Genomic DNA, 14,929 nt, shown 5'->3' with positions numbered 1-14,929 from the left:
ACACACAATCCCTCCTCCTGGATGCCTCAGAGATGTCTTTCCTGCTGTTACATTTTTTCTCTTTCTAGACCCAATGCAAACTGCAACATGATCTTGTAGCTTCTCCTCTGAGCCTGAATTAGATTTTCTCAGAGCTTTTATCAGTCCAATGTAGTAACTTCCTTCCTTGTTTCATCCCTTTCTTACTCCTGCCGTCTCTACATAGTATATGTTGGGCAGGGACCCAAGGTGTCAGGAGTACCTATGAGCAGATCATCATGGAGAACCTGATCATTCTTGGGCAAGTGCATACAAGTAGAAGCCCATGTACTTATGCAAGCCTGCTTTCTCCTATGGAGAGGACTGAGCTGGGCTATAATATTTAAGTGATGCTTGTTTTCATCATGTATAATCTATTATATTAATATACTCTTTCAGATTAGTGGAACATTTCAAGTAAATATTCCACCAGTTTTGCTTGGGTATACTTGGAGTAAGACTTATATATCTCCTAAAGAAGATTACAATTGGCAGAATTTAAAAGAATGTACCTTCTTAAATATTTTTGCTACCATTGAACCTCAAATATCATATGTTACCTATAATCCAAAACCAGATAAGGTAGGTTTTACATTTAATTTCTTTCATTTATACCATCAAAGAAGTTTAAATTATTTTGAAAACTAGTGATAATAATCTCAAAGCTAGCAAAAATAAACATTTGTTCTTGACATTTTCCTGTGGGAACAATATAGTACAATACTTTAAATTTGATTCTAGTTTTCAGATCAAATAGATGTTTTGCAAAGAGCACAGATTTTTAAAAAAAATTGCAAGGCAATGTTTCCTAACCGAAGAATCATAACTACTGTCTTTAATGATGAAGGGAAACAGATCTTAGTAACAAGATACATCAAGGCATTAAATCCACCTCGGCAACTTCTGGATATGTTACTTCATGATTCTAGTGCAACACTTGTAAGTTTTTTTTATTAATAACAGCTTCATTGTGATTGAGGAATCCCTTTACCTTCTGTTTATTTGGGTTCAATCTAGTCAGTTATCTCTTCTCAGAATATTTATACTAGTTGTGAATTATAAAGCTCTCTTAGCCTTAGTCTTTAAGCTAAAATCAAAAGTTCTAATTTAGATTGCCTTTTGCTACCCTCTACTTTTCCATCATGGGTTTCTTCGTATGTTTCCTGACACCCAATATCCAAGGAGATAATAGTGCTCTCGGATTTATTTCAAAGACTATCGTTATGGTTTTAAAAAGTATATAAATCCTAACTCCTTTGCTTGTCAAGGATTATGAAACGTTTATTAATTACATGAAGTCACCAGTGTACAGAATCATGATTGTGCATAAATGACAGCTATTGTATGTCAATTAAAATGTTAATGAACTTTCTGTTCATTAACTCATTGTTTATTTGTATCCTTTTTTTCTTTCCTACCTTAGTCTGAGTCCTTGTCTCCAGCGCTGTCTGGGGGAAGATCCACGGTATAGCTTCTGTTGTTTGAGAAAGCAGACCGAACCACTATCTATCTCCCCACTGCAGCAGCTTATAATAAGCTCATATTACTAAAAATAATTCAAATAGATTTTGAACTTAAAAGCAAATCAAACCATTGCTATTCTTCAACATTAAAAATAATTTTTTTTTTTTTTGAGATGGAGTCTCACTCTGTCACCCAGGCTAGAGTGCCATGGCATCAGTCCAGCTCACAGCAACCTCAAACTCCTGGGCTCAAGCTGTTCTCCTGCCTCAGCCTCCTGAGTAGCTGGGATTAGAGGCACATGCCACCACTCCCAGCTAATTTTTCTATTTTTAGTAGACAGGGTCTTGCTCTTGCTCAGGCTGGTCTCAGACTCCTGACCTCAAGCAATCCTTCCGCCTCGGCCTCCCAGAGTGCTAGAACTACAGGCATGACTCACTATGCCTGGCCAAAAAAAAGAAATTTTTTTTTAACAGTTACACTTTAAAGTACATGTTTAATGTTGATACATATTGTTATAATGATTAAAATTTTAATAATTTATTACGATAAAATATAATGACTAACATGCACCCTCTGGAGTCAGGCCAACTTGGGCTTAGTTCCCCAGAGACTTCACCTATATATTATATTAGCCATATGACTCTGTACAGGTTATTTTATCACTCCAAGCTTGTTTCCTCTTCTGTGAAACTAGAATAATGATAGTTTCTACTTCATAGGCTTATAGCGTATACTACATGAGATAATGCATGTAAAACACTGTGCTCAGTGATGGACATATAGTACATACTGAATAAATGTAAATTAATATTATTTTAGGACATCATTTCTCGATTTGTATCTTTGATTCCCTTTATGCCTGATACACTGGATGAAAATGATGGTTTTGATATATGGTTGACATCAGAGGTAACAAATTATATTTTATAATTAAAGTGTATAGTGTTTCTTGCTTTTCTTTGAAAGAAGCCTTTTAAAATATTATGTATTTATGTAATATTTTGCCTTGTGAAATTTAAAAGTATTTGATAATTTTAAATACATCTTCAGTTCTGCAACAATCTATGGAAATAATTTATGAAGGCCAAAAAATCTTTTCAACATTCTAAGTGGTGGCTCATGAATATTTTGATTCCACAGGAATTCCAAAAATACAATATTATGACATTCTCCAGAGAGCAGTATGGTTGTCACTGTAGAGTTAGTCAGACCCTAAAGTCTTGGGCAAACACTGTCATTTCCCTAAAGCTTTCCTCAGTCTCCCCCAATGGAATGAAGAGCTCATATAGCAGTGCTCTTCCTTAGCACTTGGATTAAAGGTCTCTTTAGACTAGTTGCCAAATTAAATACAGGCCCCATGCAACATTTGGGACAAATTAATATTAAAAATTATTTGTTTATCTGAAATTCAAATTTAACTGGGCATCCTATAAATTTTTTTTCTAAATTTAGCAACCCTAGAGCACTTCCTCCATTCTCCTTAAATTATGTTTAGTTGCTAACATGTTGACCCCACACCTACACCCTGTACACATACATCCTGATTGTAAACTCCTTGAAGGCAGAGGGAGACTTTGTTCTTATCTGTTTTTATATTCATCACTTGTACACTGCTTTAAATTTAGCAGGCATTCAATAAATATTTGAATTAGAAAATACAAATATAATGGGAGCCTAATAAAGGGACACTTTCATCTGGAAGTGATAATCCTGGTACCTATCTAGAATGTTTTAAGGCTGGGTTAGAGCTAAACTGGATTTAAGGGACACAGGGCTAACTTCATAGGTTAGACTTAATAGACTTACTAGGTCTGTTAAATTAGCCCGGTGTCCTGCCAAGTGGACCAAGGAAGATACAAATGTATGGTTTTGTTCTAAGATCCAGTGATTCAAATCTGGTAGAACTCAGAAAGGTATCAGTTCCTCCCAAACATTATGTGATTGATTCCCTATCAGATGAGATTCCTCAAAATACCAGTCTATATGTCCCTGTTTGCCTAGCATAGTTTAATATTTGTCCTAAACAAAAAATGTCCCATTTTGTGTATAAATTATCTGGTTACTCTACATAATATCTATATTAAGTGCCCCATAATAAAGGTAACCCCAATGTTCCTAGTCAATGTTCTGTTCTTCTAATGCCCTAGCAAAGCCAGAGCTGACTGCTTTGCTGTCATCTTAGCACCTTGGCAAAAATAAGTAGGTTTGGAATTAAAGGGAGTAGAGGGGCTCTAAATCTGTTGGATGCTTGCATTACTCAACTTTCCTTTCCTTTTTTATTTTTTGTTCTCGTTGCTTTTGTTTTGCCTTAGTGCTGCATCAGTTTGGCTATTGGAAATAAGGAGGAGCATGCCATACTTCTCTGTAATTTCTTCCTGTATTTGGGGAAGAAGGCGTTTGTCCTACTGGGAACCTCAGTGTTAGAAGTAAGTGTTGGAGTTCATACTGAAATAATGTAAGCAAAACCAAATCAGATACGAGCTGCAAATTTAAAAGACTTCAACTCCAAGTTTCCATCTCTTCACAAGCTAATTTGGAATTTCATGAGCAATTATTATTACTAGTTAAGAGGATAATGTTTCATCAAAATTTCTATAATACAATGTAAAGAGTGACTTCCTTTTGTTTTTCTCCTTTACACAATAGTACTAAAAATAGTTCTACTTCATAGGGTTACTGGGAATATTAAAGTGCCTAGTACTGCAGTCCCCACCCCTGGGCTGCGGACTGGTACTGGCCTGTTAGGAACCAAGCTGTACAGCAGGAGGTAAGCAGTGGGTGAGCAAGCAAAGCTTCCTCTGTATTTACAGCCACTCCCTACTGCTTACATCATGGCCTGATCTCTGCCTCCTGTCAGATCAATGGCAGCACTAGATTCTCATAAGTGCACAAACCCTACTGTAAACTGTGTATGCAAAGGATCTAGGTTGCACGCTCCTTATGAGAATCTAACGCCTAATGATCTGAGGTGGAGCTGAGGTGGTGACACTAGTGCTGGGGAGTGGCTGCAAATACAGATTTTGTGCTTGAATCATCCCCAAACCATCCCCACTTCCCCGGTCCATGGAAAAATTGTCTTCCATGAAACCAGTCCCAGGTGCCAAAAAGGTTGGGGACCACTGGCCTAGTTCATATAAGGCACTGAGAATAGCACCTGTTTATGGAAAATACTCAATAAATGGTGGTGGTGGTTGTTATGTAGCAATAGTTACAGTGTGTTTGTGGTAGCTATAATTCACCATATGTTTCTATTAATAATAAGTATATTTTAAGATCTTTAAAAAAACAGTTGTCTTCATGCTCCATTACCCAGGTTTTAATCTTATAAGAAGTGGGTCAGAAATTCCTATTACCTATCAGACATTTTTATAACTTAATTTATATACTTCTCCTGCATTCATACCTCTAGAAAACTATACTTTTTGAACTGTTTCTAGCCCTATCGGGAGTGTCTTGCCTTATGGTTTTTGTCATAATCATTTGTTTCCCTATATTCCCTTATTATTTCTTTTTCAAGTTTGTTCACTAAAAGCCTATGCTATGGTCAATTCTTCCCATATAATTCCCTGCTGTAGTTTTAAGTGCCACTAGGATGGCAGTAAACAGTCAACAATATTTTGATGGACATTTGCGTCTGTACCTGTGAACCACACCGCCGGAGGCAGCCATACAGGGCTTCCCCTCGGCTGCATGGTTTAGCTGAAGCCTCCTCTATCCTACAGAGAAGAGGAGTGTGGTGATGGAGAGCAAGAACTGAGGGGTCAGAGAGACCAGGCTACACACCATAGTGTTAAGTACATGGGTTAGGGGCATAGTCAGACATGGGTTTTACACCCAGCAATGCCACTTACTAACTGTATGCTGTCAGCCTTGTTTACCTCTCTGCGCCTCAGTTATATCCTTACAAAACAGGAATAATTCCATTCACTGTTACCCTAGCTTAGTCTTTGATTCTTTATCTGAAATATGGGCATCCCTACGTCACAAAATTTGGAGTGAAAGTTAGTGTGAATTCTTAAAATGGTACCTGATACACATAAATAATGAATAAATGTTAAATGGTCTTATTCTTGTTACCTGAACTTGTATTATTTGCCAAGAAAGGCTTACGCTATAAAAGGTATGTGCAGAGAAAAATAATAACATAATGACTACTTTTTAATTCCTCAGACTAGTTTCCTGTATACTTTCTCTTTAGCCTCTAATCTTGTTCTTAATTTTAATTTAATGGCTTAAAATTTCTTAAATTTTAATTTAGTGGCTTGGTTTTATCAGAGCCATAAGCCAGTTTCCATTCCGTAACTCTGCCTGATGTTCACCCTTAAGTCTCCAACTATATTCTCATCAAAGCAGGACTAGTCCATATAGCACCTTGTGTGAATTAGACAAAAGTGCCCCCGCCTCAAGACACTTTAGTACTATCTGTTGGGAAATCATAATAATATACTGATTTTGTTAGAATAACATATTTTATTGCCATGAGGGTAATACCCTGCAGGACCATACGTGGCTGCACTGGCTCATAGGTTCTCTCATCTGAATCCTCGTGCTAAGCTGGGCCTGAGGATTTCTGGAGCTTTGGGGGTCTGTTTGTTTTCAAAAAATTAAAAAGCCCTAAAAAAGGCTTTTAAGAATTAGCATCAGCGCATTATAATTTCCACATACAGAAGTTAGTTAAATGCACCACAAATGACTTTAACTCTGTTTCTTCATACAGGGGCCCGTGGCTTATGTATTAACTCAAGAAACTGATGAATATTTGCTTTGGAATCCATCAACTGGGCAACATCATAAGCAGTTTGACCCATTTTGTCCCTTACAAAGTGTAGATTGTTTGTTTGATGATAGAAATGTGAGTGTATGGGGGAAATCTTATTTTGAGTTATCTCCTCAGGAGTCACTCTGGCTATACATTAGAATCACCTGGGAACTCTGGAGAAAATAAAGATGTTCAATCAGAATCCCTGGGGTATGAGGCCTGGGCAATCCCCCAGGTGGGTCTCTAGTGCCTCCAAGGTTGAGAACCAGTGAGGTAGTCTAGTGATCACAAAACCCTGGAATCTGTGTCTCTCGCCTCAGAACTGCCCTTGGCTTCTGCCACTTCATTGGGCAGTAAGACTGTAAAATTTTGCTTCATCCTTACCAACTATGGGCCTTGTGTTCCATGGACCTACAATGATTTTCTATTAATGTTTTAATAGGTCTGGTTTAATATTCAACAAAATAATATACCAATGGCTGTACATTTTGACTATTCAAAGGAAAGTTTCTGGAAACAGTTGCTTCCAAACAATTTTCAAGAGACAGCACAAAGCATACAGGTAAATCATATTTTTCCAGGCGTGTCTGTATGAGAGTTACCATTGCTTCTAATCTTTACTAGTTGTGACAGCTCTTGCCATGGTCCGTAGTTGATTGCTTATTGAATTATTTGCAACGTTAATCAAAAATTAGTTTTCTCTGCCATCCAGCCCATGTTCGGGCTACTTTGGCCCCTTTGCTCTACCTGAAGGAAAAAGAAATTGAGAAGAAAGTGCCATTTCAAATGTGAATTTCAATGTTAAAATAGAATTTAAAAATTTTTAATCATAAAACATAGCATATAATGTTCAAGATGTATAGTAAGTTATTACTTTAACCTAGCCCTCCTGCTCCACATCCATGGTGATGATCAGGTATAAAAATTGACAGACAAAAGGCTTATCTGGGCTCCAAACCATGATAATTATCTCATGGACTAGAAACGGGAGAGAAACATTGACAGTGAGTGGGGCTGAAGCAGGGATAGCAGCAAGGTCTGAAAATGCTTCATGGAAGACAAGGAACCAGAGCAAGCATCACTTTTTGAAGCCAGAGACTATGAGGAACCAGAGCAAGCATCACTTTTTGAAGCCAGAGACTATGATGGGGCTCCCCTACTCTCCTACTTTTGAAAGAAATTGGGAAGAAAACCTGTAGACTCACTGCCTGGGGTGCAGAAGGCAGGAGACTGAAAACTAACTCAATCACTAGATGGCTTGGCCAGTGGACCTGCGATGTACTCAGTATCACTTTGGGAAGGCACTCCAAATACTGTATCAGCAGCTGTTTCTGGATTGAGGGCCATGGTATGTCAGGGTGCAGGCAATGGCAAAATCTACAAACTAGGAGCTGTGAGCCCAGAGGGAGAGAGAGAGAGAGAAAGGATGAGAAAAAGAGACAAAATAGAAAAATAGGCAAAATACATCACAGAAGCAGAAACTCAAATGTTTAACCACACTCATAATCAGAGAAATGCAATTTAAACTAAACTATTAGTTTTATGAAATTAATAGTTTAATGTGAAATAAATATTTCACGTGCATAAAACTGGAAACAAATCGTGTGATCATACATTTTGCCAAGTGTTGGCAAAGAGGCAGAGAAATGGTGGGAGCATAAATTGCTATAAACACTTTGGAAAGCAATATGATGATATCTGGTAAAGGGAAGTTCAAACTTCTATGTATATCCCCTAGAGGAACATTCACAAGGAGACAAGTACAAAATGTTCATTATAGAATTGCTCGAAAGAGCAAAAATTTGAAACGATTCATCAACTGGAAAATTGGTACATGAGTTGTGAAGTACTCATAAAATGAAATCTTCCGTACAGCAGTAAAAGATGAACCAACTGAACCAATTTATAATAGTTCTCAATTTGTCTGTACGTGCATTACATCAGAATCTCTGAGAGAAGTAGCCACACATCAGTAGTTTTTAAAGGAGTATGGTGGGTGGCTCTCCTTGTGTTATTCTCCATGCTTGTCTGTATATTCGAGGCCATTCACACCATCAAAAAGAATGCATGGTGGCTGTGAGAGAAGAAACCAAAGAATACCCAAGTGTGTAAAGTGAAGTGTTTCTCTCCCCTTCAACATTGCTTTCCCACACTGGAAGAAATAACTACTGTCAGTGTTTTGGGGGCATCTTTCTAACATTCTCCATGCAGATGCAAACATATATATGTATTTCCCATTTGAAAAGTTATTTTAAAGAAGCCGAAATGTGCTTATCTCTCCTGAGCAGACATTCACAGCCTCTATAACCCATGCCTTGCTTTCCCCTCCTAAAGGTGTGACCAAAGTATTGCTACCTCCTAGGGGTTGAAAGACCTATTTGGAAATGAAGGTTTCGTTTATTTAATATATGATCATTCTCTTATTCATTCAAGTGATGTTTATTGATTTCAGCTGTGAGCCAGTGCTATGTTAGGTGTAGATACTACAAAGAAAAAGACATGCCTTGGTGTTCTTGGAACTTGGGTTCTAGAGGAGGAAACAAAGGAAACAAGCAAGTCCAGTACAGAGTGATAAATGCTGTTACAAAAGAAATGAATGTACTTTGGGAGCATGGCCACCAGACGACCTGAGGGAGGAGGAGTTGCAGGGGCTTCCTGGGGAAAAGTGATGACAAGCTGAGTGAGGAAGGGGGAGCAGGAGCTGGTCTAGACAGAAATCAGGAAAGAGAATAGTCCCATCAGAGAGTGGCAGCAACGAGCACGAAGACCCATAGAGGCTTCCCCAGTGCATGGGAAGGGGTATGGATTTACAAAAGAAGGTATTTTTCATGGGTAAGACAGACCTGCCGTCCCCATTCATTTATTCAGACAAGCATTTGACATGCTCATTGATTCTACCAAATAATCTTTGGCAGCTATACTGGTCTTTTTCACTGTGACCTTGGCAAAGTTACTTAACCTCTCTGTTCTGAGTCTCAGTTACCTCATCTTTAAAGTAGGGGCAATAGTGTGCTTACTGCTCTAGGGTCTTTAAAGTTTTTAAAATAAAGTAATACATGTAAATCCTGGCACATGTGGAATGCTCAATAAACATTGGACATCGTTATTAATCTTCTAACACCATTTGTCTTCTTCCTTCTTTGACTATTTGTTTCTTTCAGCTGCCAGGATCCAGTTCTTTGTGTTTGCATGTGTCTAAGAAAATACTGGGGTCTACATTTTACCCATGGAATGAAGTGTTTTTGCCACGAGAGCCTGGTTTGGGTTCCTCATTTTAGGTAGCACTCCAGGGTGACTGTGATGTAAAAATGGTCTCTATACACTCTTTCCTAACTTTTGGTTGTCTGTATTTTAGCCTGAAGAAATAACTTACACTGATACTAATAAAAGCATGGTAGAAGATCTAAAGAACAGGTACTGTGTTTTCTCCCTAATCTATTTAGTCACCTTTCAGTCCCCTGACCCAGCCATTCAAAATACCTGCTACATTCAGCAACTCAACATGAAAGGGAGATTGTAATAGTTTCATGGAACCACCTATCTCTTGGTACATGCGTTGAAAAGTGAGCCCTTAGCCATCTAGGGCTTTCCTTGAAAGGACAGTCTCAGTTAACTCTGGGAAACATTGTGGGTCACCGTTGAAAAGTTCTCAGCACATATGCCTGTTAAGCCTGTAGTAATAATAATGCAATGGCTAACACTTTTTTTTTTGAGACAGTCTTGCTCTGTTGCCCACGCTACAGTGAGTGCCGTGGCCTCAGCATAGCTCACAGCAACCTCAAACTGCTGGGCTCAAGCAATCCTCCTGCCTCAGCCTCCCAAGTAGCTGGGACTACAGGCACACGCCACTATGCCTGGCTAATATTTTGTTTCTATGTTTAGTTGCTCAGCTAAATTTTTCTATTTTTAGTAGAGATGGGGTCTCGCTCTTGTTCAGGCTAGTCTTGAACTCCTGACCTCAAGCAATCCTCCCGCCTCAGCCTCCCAGAGTCCTAGGATTACAAGCGTGAGTCACCATGCCCAGCCTAGCTAACACTTTTGAAAGGACCTGAAGGTAAATGGCCCATGACTTGGGGCATGGTAAAAGCATTCCAGCTGGGTGGCAGAAACAACACTGCTGTCACTCCTGGGCGCTCCCCACTTCCCCAAACACATACACACAAATGCCTTAAGGAGCTGGTCAGTCAAGCCCAGAGGGTCACAGACTTGGCAGCAGGCCTCACTCCTACTCCAGATATATCAGAGGCTCTAGATCTAACTGCCTACAGTGACTCACACTCACACAGCAGGCTGGCATGTAAGCCACCACCAACCAATCAAAACAGAGCATAACAAAAATAGTTTTGCCACTTTCTTTTCTCAATAGCACACAACCTCCTCCCCTATACCCTGTCATTCCCATTCCTCATATCCAAGTTCTTAGCAAAAAAAGAAAGAAATGCAGAATGTAAATGGTTCTCAACTTCTGGTTTTCATTAGAATCACTTCTAGAACTATTTAAAAATACAAGTGCCAGGATCCCAGACCAGGCCTGTTGAATCAATGTCTGGAGGTGAAGCGTTTTGATAAAGCCCTACAGGGGATTCTGATGCATGGCCACTGTTGGGACCTTCTGCAAACTCCAACCGCTTAGTGGGACTATAAAGTCAACCAAGAGGAGATTCCCAGCAGCTTCTTCTGTAACACACTGCAGTTAGAGAATCAATCGCACACAGTCATCCTGCACAGATAGGCTTTTTAGGAAGACCTCATCAACCAACCCACACTTTGTCCCCATTCTCTCTCCTCCCTGGCACATTCATCACCAGGCACTGTTCTAGGGGCTGAGTATACAGGTAAAAATCCCTGCCCTTATGGAGCTTACATCCTGGTAGGGGGAAGCTGATCACCATACCTCTCGTACTTCTCAGTCCAATGCCTCAATTCCTCCAAACTCTGTTTGCTAAGTTAACTGATCAAATAATCCTATCCCTGCTAACATCATGCCAGACCAGATCTCTGAATTTTCGTAAAGGTGGATACTTAGAAATACTATATCCTATGTCAAAGTAGGGTCTTGGAGTAGGAATGTCAACCCAGTAATCGGATAGTAAGTGTTGTCAAATCATACCCAGTAGGCAGCTTCCTACACACAGGTAACTGGAAAAGAGATGTGACTTGGAGAGCTAATTTCTGGCTACTCCAGGAAGCTTCTTGCCTTCCCAAGCCAAGCAAGACCTTGCTTCTCCCCAACTTGATTAATATCAATGGTGGCAGATAACCCCTAGCTATCGAGGTCTGGTTTCCTCCTAAGCCCAAAAAGTATCATTCTCATACCTGAATAAAAGTGACAAAACTATTATCATATTTACTAGATGAGTTGTAATTTCTCATAAAATTATCTTTGCAATCTTATCTTAGGATTGAAAGGACTCTAAAGTGTAAAATGATGGAATGGCGACCTCAACAACCAACACGTTGGAATCGACAATGTTCATCTAGTTTGCGACAAATCCTTCCTAAGCTAGAAGTTGGCATAGGAAGCTTTGCTTCAGATGAAAAAGAGAGTGAATTTGAAAGACTACTACAACTTTATTGGGTTTGTATATAATTTAATGCATTAATGACATTCTTTTATCTATGTTAATTGCTAAATAATAGCAATCTTGAATATCTCTGAAATGCCTTTTGTCTCGATCCTGAAAGATAGATGCTATGGTATTAAAATGGATTTACTTATAGACCAAGAATAATTGTTCAAATGTAGTGAACAGTCATTACCAGGACCACACTGCATGGCATTTTCTTGAAACCAGTCACATATTTTATGATGTATGAGCTATAGACTTTGGAAAGAGATGCCCAAAAGGAAACCACCCTGTAATTAAGAAAGTAAAAGATGATCTCTAGTAATAGATTGGATTCCTTGTCACTAGTTCTGGGCAAGAGGACTGCAGACAAGCTTCACTATCTTCTATATGCAAATTATAGTCATCCAGGACCAGTGGTTCCTGGACCTCCATGGGTACCAAAATTTATGGATACTCAAGTCCCTCATATATTAATAAAATGGCATACTATTTGCATATAACCTATGTACATCCTCCTGTATACTTTAAATCATCTCTTGATTACTTATAATACCTAATACAATGTAAATGCTATGTAAATAGCTGTTAGACTGTTTTTTATTCATATTATTTTTTATTGTCATATTGTTATTTTTTATTTTTTCAAATATTTTTGATCTTTGGTTGGTTGAATCAGTGGATGGGATGCAGAACCTTCCAAAATGGAGGGCCAGCTGTACTCCCAAATTTATACATTAAGCCTGGACCTCTCTCCTGACCTCCTCTCATATATTCACCAGCCCATTGACATCTTCTTGGATGGGAAAAAGGCATCTCAAACTCAGCAAGTCCATAAGCAAACATGGTGGGCATCTGATATATTGTTAGGATTCTCCTTTCCTTTTCCTACCCTACCCTCAGCTCTGGGTATCTTTTCACCTCCTCTCCCCATGAACTGGTCCAGTGGGTTTTTGAAAAACCAAGCCTCCCGAGAGTAAGACTCCTCGTTCCCCTTACCATCAATATAGACTGGAAGATGTCTCCTAGTGGAAGCCTCTGAGAGGAGGAAGTAAGGAGATTGTTTGGAGTTGAGTACCTAGGCCACCAGGAAGGGATCTGTCAGCACTATTCATTCATGAGTAGGGAAGAAGCTGTTTTTGTTTTGTTTTATTTTCAATAGAATTAGGGAGTAAACAGATAAGCAAGGCATAGTTAAATATAAGCCAAGGTTTAAAACTTGGTGTTCTGATATAAAATTATCTATTTAATAATACAGTCAACAATAATAAACCTGGACTGAACCCTGCAGCCTGTGTTCAAACCTGGCTTAACCACTCACTAGTTTTGATCTAGAGCAAGTTACCTAACCTGTCTACACTTTCTACCCCATTGGATAACTGGGATAAAAATAGTTATCTGTTTTGTCATTTTGTTGAGGATTGTGTGAGTTACTACTTACTATAGCACCCAACACCTACTAAATGCTTAGTAGATGCTATTTATTATTTTTATTCTATGTGCCAGGAATTGTGCTAGGCACTGAAGTTATGGCATTAAACAAGGCAGATATGATCTTGTGCATCCACAGAGATGACAGACTACTTATACTTAGAAAGACAGACTAGGAAACAGATAATTGCAATATATTTTTTTAAGTAAGCTCAAGGAAGGACAGTGCACTACACAACCACATAGGAAGAACACGTGAACAGATTTAAGAATTAGGAAAATATTCCTGTATAAGGTTGAAAGAGGCTTATGAATGTCACTATGTATTATTAAATAGATAATTTTGCAAAGGACCATGTTCCATGATCTGTTAATCTTGTTACATAGTCACTTAGTAAATATAAACTGAATCAATGTTGAATAAAGTCTTCAAAAATTCTCACTTAAATCTCTCATATGTAGGACCAAGTAATTTCTTTGTTGGCAGTTTGCTGTCTAGAAAGGGTGCAAGTATGTAGAATGTTAAATGTGCAGGCTAGGCTCTAGCATCAGACAGACCTGGTTGTGTTCCTCTCTACCTGTGAAGTGGGGATTATGATAGTACCTACCTCATAGGGTTGTTTGAGGATTAAATATGTATGTGAAACATTTAGTTATTCCTAGAACATAATCAGCACCTACAAAAAACTATTATTATATTATGATTATCATTTCTTTGAGGCTTCTGTGATCTTTTTGTGTACAATAATTCCTGATTACGTGATTGTAATGTGGGTTTATATATTGTTCTGTCTTTGATCCAGGTTGTAGGGTTTCCCATCCAGATGCCATACACTGATCTACAGTCAGTTATTGATGCCGTGTATCAAACTGGAATTCACTCTTCTGAATTTCCCCAGACAGAATTTGCATTAGCTGTATACATCCACTCATACCCAAGTAACATATTGTCTGTGTGGGTTTATTTGGCTTCCTTAACCCAATATAAGTGAAAAGGAAGAAGAGAAAAGGGAAAGATTTTGGTGTCCTTGTGGGGTCTGGAAGAAAGGGAAATAAGAAGGAAAAAAAAATTAAAAAGAAATAAAAAGAAAAAGAAAAAATAATAAAAATATTAAAAAAAAAAAAAGGAAAAGATTGTGCTATGAGTCCCTAGACCAGGAGCAAACCAAACTTTTCTGGTACCTTGGGATTTTGCTGCTTATTCTAAAATCTAGCCAAGTGCTGAACCAAATTTTTGATTCACTTATCAATTTGGGAAGTATGGAGATTTATTCCCCTGAGTCTTTGAGGATGAGTCTGGATGACCTCCTCACCAGAAACCTCTTCAAGGAGGACCCTTTGGGAAGTCTGGCTGTCTTGGGTCACTGTCTGCAGTAAGTCTTATTCTGGGAAAGAAGCAATTCTGGCCTTTCCTCCTAAGGCCAGTGTTTCTCAAATTGTGGGCCTCACACCATCTCCATCAGAATCATCTGGAGAGCCTTGTTGAAAATGTAGTTTCCTATATCCTACCCAAGACCTATTAAAGCAGAACCTCTGGGAGTAGAGCTCCAGAACCTGCATTATTTTCAACAAGCACCCCCAGATAATTCTGATGCACTTTTAAGAGGAAGAACCCAGACTTAAGAAATGTTGTCATTACAAAAGTAAGGCTGGTACTGATATAATTTCAGGTAGATGTTACTCAAATGGA

General features: G+C 38.6%; 1 protein-coding gene across 1 annotated transcript in view; it reads left to right on the top strand.

Annotated features, from left to right (window-relative positions):
- Window positions 1-14,297, top strand: part of CC2D2B (coiled-coil and C2 domain containing 2B) — a 79,691-nt gene extending 65,394 nt beyond the window's left edge. Inside the window, exons 27-35 of the mRNA XM_045567909.1 lie at window positions 418-600; window positions 760-957; window positions 2,302-2,391; window positions 3,795-3,908; window positions 6,200-6,334; window positions 6,684-6,803; window positions 9,597-9,655; window positions 11,642-11,819; window positions 14,043-14,297. Of these exons, the coding sequence (XP_045423865.1) occupies window positions 418-600; window positions 760-957; window positions 2,302-2,391; window positions 3,795-3,908; window positions 6,200-6,334; window positions 6,684-6,803; window positions 9,597-9,655; window positions 11,642-11,819; window positions 14,043-14,231 (1,266 nt within the window). The 3' untranslated portion in view covers window positions 14,232-14,297. The remainder of the gene's footprint in view (window positions 1-417; window positions 601-759; window positions 958-2,301; window positions 2,392-3,794; window positions 3,909-6,199; window positions 6,335-6,683; window positions 6,804-9,596; window positions 9,656-11,641; window positions 11,820-14,042) is intronic.
- Window positions 14,298-14,929: the final 632 nt, after the last annotated feature.

This window comes from Lemur catta, chromosome 14, assembly GCF_020740605.2.
Source record: "Lemur catta isolate mLemCat1 chromosome 14, mLemCat1.pri, whole genome shotgun sequence".
In the NCBI taxonomy this organism is placed as follows: domain Eukaryota; kingdom Metazoa; phylum Chordata; class Mammalia; order Primates; family Lemuridae; genus Lemur; species Lemur catta.
This window is presented reverse-complemented; position numbering and strand designations above follow the sequence as displayed.